General features: G+C 45.3%; 2 protein-coding genes across 2 annotated transcripts in view; both read right to left on the bottom strand.

Annotated features, from left to right (window-relative positions):
- Nucleotides 1-230: 230 nt before the first annotated feature.
- Mterf2 (mitochondrial transcription termination factor 2) lies at nucleotides 231-2,472 on the bottom strand. The gene has a single exon (XM_059245577.1). The coding sequence runs from the start codon at nucleotides 1,571-1,573 to the stop codon at nucleotides 419-421; it is 1,155 nt and encodes a 384-aa protein (XP_059101560.1). The 5' UTR covers nucleotides 1,574-2,472; the 3' UTR covers nucleotides 231-418.
- An 11,323-nt stretch (nucleotides 2,473-13,795) lies between these two features.
- Cry1 (cryptochrome circadian regulator 1) overlaps nucleotides 13,796-16,651 on the bottom strand; it is a 58,460-nt gene continuing 55,604 nt past the window's right edge. Inside the window, exons 11-13 of the mRNA XM_059245470.1 lie at nucleotides 15,353-15,424; nucleotides 15,172-15,279; nucleotides 13,796-14,412 (exon numbers count right to left, since the gene is read on the bottom strand). Of these exons, the coding sequence (XP_059101453.1) occupies nucleotides 15,176-15,279; nucleotides 15,353-15,424 (176 nt within the window). The 3' untranslated portion in view covers nucleotides 13,796-14,412; nucleotides 15,172-15,175. The remainder of the gene's footprint in view (nucleotides 14,413-15,171; nucleotides 15,280-15,352; nucleotides 15,425-16,651) is intronic.

Genomic DNA, 16,651 nt, shown 5'->3' with positions numbered 1-16,651 from the left:
GGTGGTGAGGAATTACACTTTGTAGTGGCTCTAGGAACAAAAATGTTCATGTACCCCCATCAAGAGTGTGTACTCCAGGAAAGGCGCAAAGCTACACAGAGAAACCCTGTCTCAAAAAACCAAAAAAAAAAAAAAAAGAGTGTGTACTTGGCAATTCCTTCAAAACTATCCATGTGAACTATCACACTATATGATGTTTTGGAGTAATAGTTCAATGTCAAAGTTACTGATGTTATTTAAACACAATTTATATTTATTTTATATTTTAAAATACAGTAAGAGTCAGAGGCCATCGATTATGAGGTGCTTGAACACCACTCAGAAGCTCAGTAGGTCCTGATACTCAGTAGTGCTTACAAGCTGAGTTGCTTAAGTCTTTGTGAATTGGTCACTTTGCCTGCTAGAAGTAAGCTCCACATCACTCTTCCACACTTAATGATGCCACAGGGTTAAACAGTGGCCTTCCCTGCTTGGCTTGCATTTTGCTTAAGTTAGCCTCAAACTCCTTCTTTGTTCCATTTAGACTTGCTAGATGCCCATCCTTTATTCTGTAGCCTAAAGAGTTCAGCTTTCTTATCCTGTATTGGACTATCTGTGGTGTTAACTCAAGGACCATTGGTGACTCTCTTAGCTGAGCCATGGAGATTCCTTCCTTCAGCAGCGCCTGGATCCTCTCTTCTAGGACGGGGGCAGGGTAATACAGCAGCACGGGACAGTTCACAACCAACTGCCGCAGCTCATCATCTGTGCACTCAAAAGTAGTCTTAGTGAAGGAAATACTGTTCTGGATGCTTCCTGGCTGAAGCTGAAAAAGAAACCCTTTAAGTTTGGACAGAAGCTGGAGAACTTGAGAGTTTGTGAAACCTTGTCCCTGAAGACATTTTAGTATTTGGTCTACAGCTGTGGGAGAACTTAACACAGCGAACGGATTCTGGCTTAATAACTTCAGTAGCCACACTTTGGCGTTGGCCTGAGAGCCACCTAAGCTTAGGTAGCTCTCCTGGAGAACCCCTATCATTCGCTTGTTGTTCTCTACAGGATTATGGAAGATGCTGGAGGCAGTCGTCAGAAACCTGCTAATCACCACATTTTTGAGTCCCAGCTCTTGAAAGAATTGAACATTCAGCTTCTGGTTCTCCTGGTCCTTGACAGTAAAGAAAGGTTCTGGAAACTGCTCTATTAATTGGATTAGGTGGGCCTCATTTTTGCAGACCGTCTGCCAAAGTTTCCTTTTGGCATTAACAGCAGCAGGACTGCAGACAATGGCTTCTGGACAGCGTTCTAAAATACTGGCGATCACAGTTTTGTTGGCTCCTAGTTCTTTCAGAATATTTGCAATCTCTTCAACGTAGGTGTCATCCTCTAGAAGCACCCATGCTTTCAGTCTGCGGATCTTCCTGATGTCAACGGAACATGCCTGGAGCCTTTCCACTGTTCTCGTGTTTTCTTTGTTGGTCTGGCTGTCCGTTTCATAGCTGACACATGCTGAAGGTTTGATTTTCAGAGCTGGTTGCGGCTTTCTGAAAAGACACAGCCTGCAGAGCTGGTGTCCCGTCAGCAACCTCCACGACATGCTGTAGCGCTGGCTAATTCCCACATCCTAAACGGAGAGTGTCCCCACTGTGCCTGTTAGGAAGATGAAAACTTTAAAGGAACATTGACTTTTAGAACAGACACTTAGAAACCTGAGTCCTAAGCAGTAAGAAAAATTTAAGCTAGCAAGGAAAACTACCCCACTATAACAGACAGTAGTGATTGGAGCAGTACCTCACAGTTCACCCTCTACCCTTGCCATCTCCATCTATTAGGAGAGGCCGCACTGTCTGAAGCAGTGCGGCTTCTGCCAGAGTAAGGGGCTGCAACACTCCACCTCCATCTTAGGGTCCTGGCTGGGCCCATGCAATAAAGCAACATAGAATGGTCAACAGGAGAGCATGCAAATTTATCCCATACAAGTTGTACATGTCACGGAAACCCATACAAGGAAGACCCAGAGCAGGGCAGGCTGCGCTGAAGTGGCCAAACAGTAAGATTTGAGGAAGCAACTCCACTACCTGAGGAGCTTAAAAGCTGAGGTATTTCAGTAAGCCTCGGTCTAGTTATCTTTAAGAAGGGTGCTTTCCCTTAACAATTTCACCTGCTCTGGAACAGAAGAGTCAGGATGACCCAGCACCTATTTTCAAGTGGCTTTAATTCAAAATAGTTAGTCTATGTGCCATGGTATTAAGTATTGATATACCACCTCCTGCACCACTGTGTCTTGTTTCTGGCAACATGCACATGGCCTAGGGTTTGGTAAAATTTTAGTTTCTGGGAGTGTTGGTGTGTCAGCCAGTCCTTTGCAGCATCCTGTGTGTGTAGATTTGACAGGGTCAATGCAAAGACAGCCATTTCCAATCGCTGCCACTCCCAATGCCCTTGCCATACAGGCTGACGACTGTTTGCAGACCTGTCCTATCCAGACGATCACCGTAAGGACTTGACTGGTGGTGGTTGCTCACTGCTGGTGCCTATGGAGGCTAACGCTGTAGACGTAGCGTGCTTTACTCGCAGGTTAGTTTTCTTTAGATTATTCCTAATGTCGTAAGGCAAGATAAAGATATATTTTAAACAGCTTCTATGAGAGCATTCAGTTTTAACGGAAAGAGGCGTAAGTATGACGGAGCCCAGGCAGATCTGGGTTGGGGCCTCCTCCCTTCTCACTGCTGTTACTCCACAGGTTCAGGCCTCCTCTCATCTAGACCACATGCTGGAGAAGGGGGAAGGTTCTGTAGCTGAACTGCCTGTGCCCAGCCCTGGCTTGAACTTACGGAGTGACCTTGAAGTTCGTTAGCTTCAGACTAAACAGTAATTCAAACATGCCTCATGGGAAACTTGTCCATGAGCATTAAAAACAGCAGTGCTCTGTAAATGAGAATATCACCACACCTTACAGGGCGCTGTCAGAGTCAAATCACTGCAAGTACTCTGATACAGCCTGGCACCTAGTAAGTGTCTCATACTAATAAATGGTAATCATCACCGGGAATTACAGGGAGCCAGAGTCTTGTGGTGAAACAACTTTAAACTGAATTTTGATGTGAATTTGGAGGGGGTGGATCTGGAGAAGGAGTTAGGGTAAGGAGTCGGGTGAATATGACCAAAACACATTGTATATGTATATGTGCATGAGCTTCTCAAAGAATAAAACTTTACTTAAAAAAAGGCTTTGACGAGATTGCTGTCCTTTCACTGTGAGACACATAAAAGATGCCATCTGTGCGGGCACCTTAGTTTTGGCCCCGCAGCCTCCAGAACAGATGAGATGAGTAAGAAGCCTGGACCGTTGTGATGAACCAGTCTAAGCTGCTCTCTTGTAACAGCCCACATGCACTAAAGCAAAATGTTTTCTTCTGCTAAACAAATCCCAAGCCTGGGTTTAGGTAGAAGTACCATTTACAAAGGGCAAACGAAGATGTTTAAGTAGGTCTGCTTCCAAAATAATTCCATAAAACTAATACACACTCACTGCAGAGTTGCTGAATTCTGAGGAAGACAAGCAGGTGAAAACTTACAACCCCACCATTTATAGATAACTTAATACTTGGTTATTTTTGAGATAGGGTCTTGCTATATCACTCTGGATGTGTAGCCCAGGCTAGCTTCAAACTCATGGCACTCATGCCTCAGCCTCTTGAGTTGGAATTCCAGGCTTGGTGACAGCTGTTCATATTTTACTGGGTTCTTTTTCTTCTCTTACTTCCTTGTTATAATCCTTAAATATACAGAGCAAAGCTACACATGGGAATTCTGTCTATAAGTGTCAAAACAAGGCCCATTTATTCACAGCCGATTTTTGTGTTTGGGTGTCTGTGTGTGCGTATATGAGAGTGGGTACCCATACAGAGGCCAGAGGACACCTGCAGGTGCCGGTCCTCACCCTCCAACCTCTTTGGAGCAAGGTCTCCCCTAATTTATCATACATCCGCATGGGCTTTGTTTTCAGTCTCCTTCCCCACCCAGCTGACTTGGACAGGATGCTCCAGCGCCTGGCCTGTGCTGCACGCCTGCCTTCTTCTGTCAGACATCTTCATCTGTGGAAAACTCCCTCTGCTGCACGTCTGTTGACAACCCCAGTCCTCTCAGCCCTGATCTGGAGCCTGCCGCTGCCCTGCCCACTCCTTCCTTCCCTCTCTGCCTCGTCTCTGCCTCACCAGGTACACCATATCTCCCCTTCAACTCTTTGGTTTTCTAGTACATACAAAAAAGCTATATTTGCCGGGGGGTGGTGGTGGCGCACACCTTTAGTCCCAGCACTTGGGAGGTAGAGGCAGATGGAGTTCAAGGCCAGCCTGGGCTACAGAGTGAGTTCCAGGAAAGGCACAAAGCTACACAGAGAAACCCTGTCTCGAACCCCGCACCCTCCCCCAAAAGCTATATTTACAATACTCAATACTGTGCTAAGTGTGTGTAGCGTTATGTACACAAAATCCCTAATTAAAAAAACAAAACAAAACTCCATTGCTAAAAAATGCTCTTGATCCTCTGAGCCTTTATTAATTGTAATCTTGGTGGCAGATGGCTGTGGAGTGATCAGTGTTGATTGCTGAAGGTTGGGATGACTTGAAAATGTACTTTTCAAAAATGCATTTTGTAAGCCAGGCGGTGATGGTGCCCGCCTTTAATCCCAGCACTCGGAAGGCAGAGGCAGGCGGATCTCGGTGAGTTCCAGGACAGCCAGGACTGTTTCATAGAGAAACCCTGTCTTGAAAAACAAAACAACAACAAAAGTGTGTGGAGGCACCTGAGGTGGTCAGAGGACAACTCAGTGGAGTTGGATCTCTTTCCAGCTTTCCATGGATTCTGGGATTGAACTCCGGCATTAGGCTGGCTCAGCAAGTACCCTGACTTGCTTAGCCATCTTACCAGCCCCCGCCAAGTTCTTAAATAAGACAGCCACCTTGCTCAGCCTTGATGAGGGGGGAGGTTGGTCCTGCCCCAACTTAGTATGCCACTTTGTTGGCTCCCCAAGGGCGGCCTTACCCTCCTCCCTGAGGAGTGGATGGGGGCGGGATTGGGGGAGGTGGGGGAGTGGAAGTAGGGGAGGCAGGGGGAACTGGGACTGGTATGTAAAATGAAAAAGGTTTTTTAAAATAAAAGAACAAGACAATGAAGTCTGCTGCTTCAGTTGGCCTTCTCACAAAAGACTTCCTTGTCGCCTATAGTGCTGTTCGATAGCATTTTCCCCAAACAGCTGTTTCAAACCCACAGCCAGGCCTTTCAGACCAAGGGCTTTATCAGCTAAGTCTCTGACTCCAAGTCCTCTGCTGCCTGTCATGTCACCGGGAATGGACTGACTCCACCTCAGGTAACCACTTCCTGTCATCCATGAGAACAACTCCACATCTGCTCAAGTTTTTTCTAATGACTGAACAGTGCAGTCACATTTCTACCTCTCCTTCTACCACGTTCTGTACTTCCTTCCTTCCTTCACAAGCCCCAACCCCTCGAGAGAGGGTTGAATCTGCTTCCTCCAGCTCCAGTCATGTTGACATCTTGGCTCCTCTCAAATGTTTTCAACAACAACTGGGGTGGTGAATCCTCTCCAGAAGATTTTCCATGAAGTCCACCCATATCCTAAGACTTTGTACCCTACAAGAAAACTAAAGAGAGGCCAGCGAGATGGCTCAGCAGGCAAAGGTGCTTGTCACCAAGGCTGCTGCTGTGACTCTAAACCCAGAGGCGAACATGGTGGAAAGAGACAGACTTGTGCAAGCCCTTCTCCAACATCACACATGCACCTCGGCACCCGCCTCCCCACCACCCCAAATACTTTTTTCAACTCTCCCCACCCAACACATTATCTCCGGAGAGCAATAAAGAGAAACAGGCAAGCTTGGTCACTCACATTTACAGCTTCAGCTGCATCCTCTCGGTTTTCCACCCTTTTCTGCTCTTGTGATGCTCCCCGCTACCACGACTCCCCGCAGGGGCCCCTTTGTGCCATCCTCCTAGCTGATTCTTGCAGGGCCTCCTCCTCCTCCTCCTGTTCTGTTCACACAGCTCTCAATAAAGGCGACTGCCCTGTAATCAGAGCTGATGAGTAGTTTCAGTTCCTAGTTTCTTTGGCTTTTGTAGCTGTCGGTATCATTCGATCACTTGTTTTTCAAAATGTTCTGTTTGACTTCCAAGCTGCTCTCCTCTCCTAGTTCTCAGGACTCCTCACCCTTTATCTGTCCCCTCTACAGGCTCGTCTTTAGGCTTGGTAGTCTGACATTCCAGTGCTAGGAAGGCTGAGGCATGAGTTTTAGGCCAGCCTGGTCTACCTTGAGTTTTCCAGGTTAGCGTAGGCTGCAAAGTAACTTGTCTCAAACAAACAAACAAACAAACAAACAAAAAACCCAAAATATTTTACAATTAAAGAAATAAAGACCATGAATTTAAGAGGTAGGTGTGTGTGTGTGTGTGCGCGCGCGCGCGCGCACACGCGCATTTGGCAAGGGAGGAAGAAAAGGGATGGGGAAATGATGTAATTACATTTTAATTAAAATACAGTAAGAAAAGGAAAACGGACAGGTTTTCCCGTGAGGAGAAAAAGGAAGTAAGTAATTAAGTATCCTTTCCTCCTTACCTTACAGTCTCCCCAAGAGCCCGTCACTGTCTAGGGCAACCGTCAGTCCACTTGGGGCTTCTCCGTAGCTTCTCAGGGATGATTTGTCACCTCTTTGCAATATTCAGTGGCACTTTAGGACAGACAGACCGTCATTTGTAGAAACGACTCTTTGGGCCTTGCTGCCACCTGAATGCCTACCTCCCCCCAGTCCCTGGGGCTCTGTCTGTCCCCACTACATGGTCTTCAAAGGCTGTGGACTACTCTCACTGTACTTCTGTCAGGTAACCCCCAGAACAAGGTGCCACGCTCTGAAGGAAACGTCTGACCTTTTAGAGGAAACCTCATGTCCCTTTATAGGCTTTTGTGCTACCACGGACTGCAACTCTACCTCGGATGGCTGTGACTGTTCATGTTTCTGCTTCAGTATCCCACAAGGGCAGACCCTTGGCATCACCATGATCTAGTGAGTTACTTCCCTGCCCTTCACTGGCTGGCAAAGAGAGGGACAGGCACTTTCCTATGTGCTTTCGACTTTACAGTAGCATTTATCAGTTGTCCATTTATTTAACTAGTAGTTTTTTTTTTTTTTTTTTTTTTTCCGGTTTTGTTTTGCTTTGCTTTTTAAGCTCAGGCTGCCATCAGGGGTGCTAGGACTAGGTCTCCTGGTGAAACACTTCTTCATAGTTCTGTTGGGGTCACAACCCATCTGAGAACTTGAGAGTTACAGACTTTCCAGAAAAAGAAGGCCCACACCTTTTCCACTTCAGAAATGACTTTAGCAGGATCAGTGATTTAGCAGCAAGTAGTAATTGTGTGGGCGGGGGAGGGAAGAGACTCAATGCTGTTGTGTATTTTCTGTGATGAGAAAAGAACATGGTCGCAAAGCAATGAAATCAAATGAACAGAGCAAGGCAAGAAGAATAAAACCATGCAGAAGGCAAGTCTGGGTTACTTCTGCACAGTCGCACTGCCTTGGGACTGATTTCCAATTAGCTGTGACTTCAGGAAGTTACTTCACCTTTCTGTGCCGGCAGCATGGGCATCAAGAACAACGGGGGGATGCTACTTCTCCGTGAAAGTGCGTGTTAAACGAGTTAATACTACAAGTCATGAAGAACATTTGAAAAACCCTCACACTACTGCTCGCTAGACCACACTCCACCTCAAAGAAGGCTGCCCATCCGATCACGGCAGTCCTGCTCTTGGTAAAAAGGTCATGTAGCCTGCTCTCTACGGTTTCACGTTTTTTACGCAATCTTGAGGTGTGAAATACATTTTTACACTTAAAACAGTCCACTCGATAACACCAATTAATTTCTGATCTAACAGTTTTAAGTGAATCCCAATTTTGCAAGCAAAGAACCATAAAGTTGGTCAGAGGAATAGCACCGCCAGGGCCTTTTAAATCCGGAGAAACTGTCTACCCATGGTGCGCCCCCTTGGGGGGCAGCTGCTAACCCTGACCCCGTGAGCTGGCTTGGGCTCAGCCCGAGCTGGAGAAAAGGGGTGGCTCACCTGTGGGCGGCAGTGCCAGCACAGCGGGGAGCCGGGGTTCAGAGTTCCCACCCAGCTCCGCAGGCCTCTCCACCCTGGAAGCGGATCCCAGGGAAGCCGCGGGGCTTTGCCCTTGGCTGGTAACCAATCAGAGCTCGGGAAACTGACGAGCAGGAAGCCACGCCCCACCCCAGCGGAGCCAATTAGACTACGGGATACAGGCCGCGTCGCTCTCCCGTGGGAATCGGCGTGTCACACAATAGGGCTACTGTTGGCCCGTGCCACCTGGCGCTTCCGTCTCAGCTAACCGGCGGTTCGGTCGCTTTGCCCCTACTCATTAAGAAAAAACAGTAATTCAGAAGCTGTTGCTTGTAAGATGGAGCCATTCAGAATTCTCAGAACAGCTTAAAACTTGGAAAGCTGCCTTTCCTGTCCAGCCCCATCGCTGCTGTAAACGCTAGGGCGGACTTCCTAAAAGCCGTTTTTCCCTTTTCCTTCTAGATGACTTTGCCCAAATACTGCAAAAATGCCCAGAACTTTACATTTTAGTCATTCGTCATACTCAAAATCATAAAGCAAACAAAGCCAGAATCCTTCCATCCATCCAACCAACATTGATGGCCTGCCGCAGCAGCGTCAAGCATGTGGAACGGCAAGACAAGGGCTGTGGACGGGGAAACAGGAAATAATTCACATTAACACCATATTAATCACAATTAGAGCCACCTTGTGTTGTCTGCAGTGGGGGCTTCCCAGGCTGGTGACCCTCCTCATCCCATTTCTAAGGACCTCACACACAGGGCTGGGATTTACTGAGGCTTTCCCCTCCCCATCCCTCTTGTGGAGCCAAGGCCTGTGGCTACGGATTATGTCCCCAAGACCAGTGCTTGACCCAGTTACGAACTCAGGAAATGTTAATCAAATCTGATTGTAGCCTTATGGTTTATGCTCAGTGGGCTTTAGAGGAATCAACAGCTTGCCCTCAAGTTTTATGGTAGCAGAGTCCTGACTTGTCAAGATCAGTTCTGTTCTGTAGGATACTCTGGAATTAACTGAGCAGCCATTACACAGATGGGTAGGGTATCTAACCCTTCTTGGTACACCAACACTCTATTCGTGGATTTATTACACACTTTATTTTTTACAAGAGTTTGGGATCCATGGTTACGATGTGCTATTCTCATTGGGAATACGAAATTACAGTAATACATAGAAAGGAATAGTCATCACATCTGTAATCCTAGCATTCAAGAGATGGAAGAGGGAGTGTAACACATATTCTAAATGGTCTTTTAATAAAAAATATGGAGCCAGATATTGGGGTAAATGCTGAAATATCAGACAAAGGAATAAGCCACCTCTTACCTCTAGGACTCCTCAGCCTGAAAAGCCTCAGCCGATAGGCCTCTAGCCGAATGAGCTTCCTCAACCAAAAAGGCTTCAGCAGAAAAAAACCTCTAGCTGAAAGGGATGCTTCTGCTGAAAAGCCTTTAGTTGCTGTCTCCTCACGCCTCATATACCTTTCTCCATCCAGCCATCTTAGTGCTGGGATTAAAGGCATGTGCGTCCCAAGTACTGGGATTAAAAGTGTATGCCACCACCGCCTGGCTCTGTTTCTCTCCTATACTAAAGTCAATCTCACATAATCCAGGGTGGTTTTGAACTCACAGAGATCCAGACTCATCTCTGCCTCCCAAGTGCTAGGATTAGAGGTGTGTGCCACCACTGCCTGACCTCTATGTCTAATCGAGCGGCTTATCACCACAAGGGAGGATTGCTGTGGGTTCAAGGACAGCCTGGGCTACACAGTAATTTCCAGGCCAGTTTGGGTTACAGTATAAGATCCTGTCTTAAAAAACTAAACCCAAACTACCACCACTACCACCACCACCACCAACAACACCAACAACAAACAAACTCCAAACAAAAATGAAGTTACAGGTGGTAAAGTCAAGACTTGGAATTGCATGCTATGCAGTCATTGTTGGAGGGGGTGGGGCGGGGGTGGGGAGGTGGATAGAACTGAGTGCCAGAGCAGGGGAAGCTTCTACCACCACTCCACACAGCTACTGGAGGAGCATGACCCCACACACCATAATCAAATGTAGACACTACCTCAACTGCGCCAACTGTATTAATGCTACAGACTTTGCCATCATGGCACAGTGCATTTCTAGGGCCTGACACTCGGAAAAAGCCTTAGGAGGAACAATGTGATGAGACTACTACTCTGCATATTTTCTATAAGGAATTTACAAAAATGAGAATTCTGAGGTCTCTATTATATAAGAAATGCATTGAAATTATAATGGTTACAGTGGTTTGAATGAGGATGGCCCCCACAGGCTCACTGTTTGAATACTCAGGCCCCAGTTGGTGGAACTGTTTGGGAAGGATAAAGAGGTGTGGCCTTGCAGGAGGAGGTGTGGCAGGCACTGGGGCAGGCTTAGAGGCTTCAAAAGATTTTTGCCATTCCCAGTGCTCTTTCTGGATCTTGTAGTTGTGGACCAGGATGTGAGCTCTCAGCTGCTCTTTTGCTGTATCATGGACGCTAATCCTTTGAACCCATACGCCACGTTAAATGCTTTCCTTTATTAACTGCATTGGTCATGGTGTTTTATCACAGCAGCAGAAAAGTGACTAGGTAATGGTTACTGCTCTTGTACATGTAAAATTCACTAATTTAAGGAAACGAGAAAAAAACGTAAGGAAACTATGTTAATTCAAAAGTTTGGTTCCTTCAATTCAATCTTCCAATGTGTGTAGTCATAAGCATTCAAGGACTCAGGAATTGGCTCTTTCGTCTGCTCACTAGGCCACTTGTGTTCTTCAGCATGCCTTTTCCTTTCTTAATAATCTGTCTATACCTCCTGGCACTGCCTAACCTTACTGTGTTTTCTCTTAAACACTGTAAAATTGTTCTGAACCTAAAAGAATAATTCAGGAAGCCAAATATAAAATAAATTTATTATTATTATCATTGGATTTTGTTTTTCTTTTTATTAAGAGATTTTCTATTCATTTCACATATCAACCACAGATTCCCCTGTCCTCCCTCCTCCCACCCCCCAGCTTTCCCCTCAACCTGCCCCCCATTCCCACCTCCTCCAAGGCAAGGTCACCCCTGGGGATTCAGCTCAGCCTGGTATATTCAGTTGAGGCAGGTCCAAGCCCCTCCTCCCTGCACCAAGGCTGAGCAAATTGTCTCAGCATAGGCCCTAGGTTCCAAAAAGCCAGCTCATGCACTAAGAACAGGTCCCGGTCTCACTGCCTGGGGCCCCCTAAACAGTTCAAGCTAAATAACTGTCTCACTTATCCAGAGGGTCTGGTCCAGTTCCATGGGGGCTCCTCAGCTATTGGTCCACAGTTCATGTGTTTCCACTAGTTTGGCTATTTGTCCCTGTGCTTTTTCCAATCATGGTCTCAATATTTCTTGCTCATATAATCCCTCCTCTCTTGCTGATTGGACTCCTGGAGCTCCACCTGGGACTTGGCCGTGGATCTCTGCATCTGCTTCCATCAGTCACTGGATGAGAGTTCTATCATGACTGCTAGTGTGTTCGGCCATCTGATCACCAGAGTAGGTCAGCTCAGACACCCTCTCATCCATTGCCAGTAGTCTATGGTGGAGTCATCCTTGTGGATTCCTGGGGACTCCCTAGCACTCTGCTTCTCCCTATTCCCCTGGTGTCTTCATTATCATGGTATCTCTTCCCTTGTTCTCCCACTCTGCTCCTGATCCAGCTAGGACCTCCTGCTCCCCTAAGCTCCCTTTCCCCCGACCCTTGCCCTCCATTACCCCCCACCCCCAGTTTGCTCATGTAGATCTCATCCATTTCTCTGTTGCTAGGCAATCCCTGTCTTTCTTAGGGTCCTCTTTACTAGGTAGCCTCCCTGGAGTTGTGAGTTGCAGTGTATTCATCCTTTGTTTTACATCTAGTATCCACTTATGAGTAAGTACATACCATGTTTGTCTTTCTGAGTCTGGGATACCTTACTCAGGATATTTTCTAGTTCCATCCATTTGCCTGCAAACCCCATGATGTCATTGTTTTTCTCTGCTGAGTAGTACTCCATTGTGTATATGAACCACATTTTCTTTATCCATTCTTCAGTTGACGGGCATCTAGGTTGTTTCCAGGTTCTGGCTATTACAAATAATGCTGCTATGAACATAGTTGAGCATGTGTTCTTGTGGTATAATTGAGCATTCCTTGGGTATATGCCCAAGAGTGGTAGAGCTAGGTCTTGAGGGAGATTGATTCCCAATTTTCTAAGAAACCTCCATACTGATTTCCAAAGTAGTTGTACAAGCTTGCATTCCCACCAACAGTGAAGGAGAGTTCCCCTAGCTCCACATCCTCTCCAACATAAGCTGTCTTCAGTGTTTTTGATCTTAGCCATTCTGACAAGTGTAAGATGGTATCTCAGAGTCGTTTTGATTTGTATTTCCCTGATGATTAAGGATGTTGTTTTTTGTCTTCTGAGGCAGGGTTTCTGTGTGTAGCCCTGGCTGTCCTGGAACTCACTCTGTAGACCAGGCTGGCCTCAAACTCACAGAGATCTGCCTGCCTCTGCCACGTGAGTGCTGGGATTAAAGGCATATGCCACTACGCCTAACTTAAATAAAAGAATTTTAATACTTCAGTCTCTGGTAGGGTTCTGATGACCTGACCTGCTTATTAGGGGAGAACCCTGTATTCAAGGACAGTAGGACCTGGAACTCTGAGACCTTGTTTTTCCTTTAGTGACTCTTTCTGGCCACAATGTAGACTGGGGCAGCTTTCAGAAAAACTCTGGAGAGAAAATATATTGCTAAAAAACAACACGTGGCCGCTGTGTTCTGATGCCAGGGTACTCTTACAAGCGAACCTGCTCCCCGACAGTGACGGCTCTCAGGCCTCGGACTTCGGCAGTTCTGCACAGTGATCAGATGGGTCCACTCGGGGATTTGGTGAAAGACAACTGGACGGCTACTGTTTTGAACAGTGCTGACAAGAAAGGTGAGGCCTTGTCTTCTTCACTTTTTTTCTTATTACTGGAATTTACTGAGCAGTATTAATTTGTTACCCAGTATATATTTTTAAAAAGCCTGTCGTATAAAAACATGCTTCTGCATCTTGACTTTTAGTTACCTTTAAAATAAAATTACACTGATTCTGTGTGTGTGGTACTTAGGACTGAACCCAGGGCCTTACACACTCTAAGCAAACTCTCTACTACTGACCCCCACCCCCACCATGCTGAGTGACAGGAAAATGAAAAGCCAATGGTTCTAACAGCCTTTAGGATGGAGGAGGGTGACTGGGCTGGGCTGTGTGGCCAGCAGTGCTAATGAGCACTTTACACAAAGCTGACTGTACAGCAGATACTGTTCTTATTCCCATTTTAAAATGGTAAACTGAGGACAGAAAGGGAAGGTCTTGCCTAACATTTCAAAGCTAACAGCTGGGGAAAGACAGGCTTTGACTTCGGAGCCCACACTTAACTGCTGCCTCACACAGCCTGACTTACAGTGATAAAACCCATTATGTGATATAAACAAATGAGAATTTACATCTTTCTTCCAGATAATTCTGAAAAATGCCATTTTGCTAGATTGATAATACCTATTCTTTTATTATTCGTCTCTGTAATTTGTATCACACCTCACATAATTCTCTTACCGAAAACAAACAAAAAGAAAAAATGAACACCGAGCACACAAGATTCATATTTGCATATACTTTAATAACAAAGTCACTTTAGCTATAAATGAAAAACAGGGAGACAAAGGACGGAGCACACCCACAGTGTGAGTCAGAGCAGCTGCACACGCGCTTGAACACAAACTGTCCGCGAACAGAGGCACTGCCCACTCATTTGATGACATGTATTTCTAAAGCATTATCATCAAACCCTGAAAAACTAGGTTCAACAATGATGTCAGGAAAAACGTGTCCTAAAATTTTAACAAAGTCTTTTAAGAAAGTCTAAAAACATCCCATTTTCCTGCAATGACTCTCAAAACTTGAGTTTTATATCAGAATATCTGTTAACTTTAACTTTTACCATACATGAAAAATTATCAAAAATATACTGATGAGTCTATACTAACTGTGACTATATTTACATTAAGCAAATCTTTTAACCAAGTTCTTTATATACAAATTAGCACTTGTCCTATGAGATATTCATTAAAAAGTTAAAAACCACAGAAGTGTTTTTAGAAATAGTGTGTTCACAATCTGACTGTTTCCATGAATGAAGGACATTTAAATAATTAAATGTAGAGTACTGACTTTCCCACCAGTGCCAGCTGCGCCGGAACTCCTCCTGCGAGCTTTCTGTGATTTAAAGGGGGAAAACCAATTAAAACTTTGCTGCAAAGAATTAAACAGGAAAAAACGATGAGCATTTACTGACTTTAACTTCAAGAAATTTATAATGAGGTGGCATTAAAAACTAAGTGATAATGTAAACAGTTTAAGATAACCAAAAATATGAAAAATCTTTAAAAACTGGCAAAAGTAGCATATAAATACTCTTCTTATTAAGTCACAAAATAGTATCACAAAATCAATTAAATTGGATGTAGGTGCAATTTGATACTTCTAAAAAGACCCAGCATTGCTTAAAATGAATGATTTGGGTTTTAGAAGCAGCACCAGAGAAGGCAAGTACATGAACTGAGAACCTGGTGTGTTGGTGCGATCCTAGGACCACAGCAAGGATGAGGCTAGCCTGTGCATGCGTTCAAGGGTAGCCTGCACTACACACTGAGACCATGTCTCAAACCCCTTCCCTCCTTAATTATCAACATTTAGAGTAAAGGTTTGGGGTGGAGGTTTTAGAGGGAGCATGTTCAAGTTACTGAACTGAGGAGGCTCCTTTTCCAGGCTTATAGTCCCATCTCAAGAAAACCACAGCTCTTCAAGTGGAAACAGTGGGTTCAGGAGCATGACTCTGAGCGCAGCGCTGTGTCCTGTACAGGGGCTTCTCTCCTGTCCAGTCATTAGCTGGGTTTATAACAACTGCATACATGCCAGAGAATAGATCAGTTAATTCTATACTAAAGCAGGGAAGACAAACACCTAAGCATTTACCATATCAGTTACTGCTCTGTCGCTGGACTTTGGGACCAACACTCTGTGCGTCTTCTTCCTGACTAGGGCGCTTCCCGTTGCCGAGGCCAGTGCCCATGGAGCTTCTTCCTACACGTTTACAAAGGCACGTGTGAGGTGGGCCGGGAGGAGGACTCGGTGTGCTCGAGCGCTCTGCCCTTACCTTGCTTTTGCAGGTGAGTTTGCTGACTGTCTCCATGAGCGTAATGTAAAATCCCACTTCCTTGAGAGCAACCTGTATTTCAAACAAAAGAAAAGGACTTAAAAACTTAAAATGTACATAATAGAGGACTTTTCTTTCTTAGTATTTGAATTAACTTTTCTCAATCTTAACTCTGAGCCAAAAATCACAATCTCAAAATCAAGAAAACTTAAGTCCAGGCTGATTGTTGACAGTTCAAGGCAAAACTACTGGTTGTAATTTATTCTTATTTTGTGTGTAGTGTTTACATGTTATGTATTTTTGTGTATGTACATGTCATGTATGTGCTCGTATGTGTGGAGAACAGAGGTTGTTAGGTGTCTTTCTCTACTGCTCTCCACCTTAATTTTTCAGACAGGGTCTCTCACTGAGCCCTGAGCCCACCAACTGGCTAGACTGAATGGGCAGTGGGCTCCAGGGGCCTCTTGTTTCCTGCCAGTGCCAGGGTTTCAGACATGCATCACCACACCTAGTTTTACATGTGTGAGCCCTTGCATAGCTCTGTCAAGGGAGCCATCTCCCTATTTTATTTTTAAAGGTTTACTTTACTTTTAGTTATGTTTGTATGTGGGGATGTGCGTATGAGTGCAAGCGCCCACAGAGGCCAGAGGCATCGGAATCCCCTGGAGCTGGAGTTACAGGCAGTTCTAAAGCACCCGGAGTGGAGGCTGGGAACTGAACTCGGGTTACAGCAAGTGCAGTATGTGCTCCTGAGCTGGCTCTCCAGCTTTTGTCTCCTAACCTAAGTTCTTTACCAGACGGTAACTGGGAATGTGACACACCTGGGCGGCAGTGAGAAAAGGTCCTCTGCCTTCTGTCCACCTCCCCTGTCAGAGCCCTTCACAAATGCACTTCATTGGAGATAAGGGAAGAGGGTCTTCTAACTGAGAGTTAACAATTCAGATCAGACATGGGACAGTTACCTAAGCAATTTTATTAACCCTTTCAAAAAGAAATTGACTTCCTAGCACAGGAAAGCTTTACAAAGCATTTTTTTTTTTTGTCAGTATGCCCAGGTTATGAGAAGTATATGTAAGCCAGGTGTGATTTGTAACCCCAGAAATGAGGGCCAGTGGCAGGAGGCATAAAAGTTCAAGGGCATCCTTGTCTACCACAAAGTGAGTTCAAAGCCAGACTTGGCTACATGAAATTGTCTCAAAAAACAAAACCAACCAACCAACCAACCAACCAACCAACCAAAACCGAAACAAACAAAAAACTCAAAACACACCAGAGAGAAAGAGAGAAAAAGAAAATACA

This window comes from Peromyscus eremicus, chromosome 18 (genome assembly GCF_949786415.1).
Source record: "Peromyscus eremicus chromosome 18, PerEre_H2_v1, whole genome shotgun sequence".
In the NCBI taxonomy this organism is placed as follows: domain Eukaryota; kingdom Metazoa; phylum Chordata; class Mammalia; order Rodentia; family Cricetidae; genus Peromyscus; species Peromyscus eremicus.
This window is presented reverse-complemented; position numbering and strand designations above follow the sequence as displayed.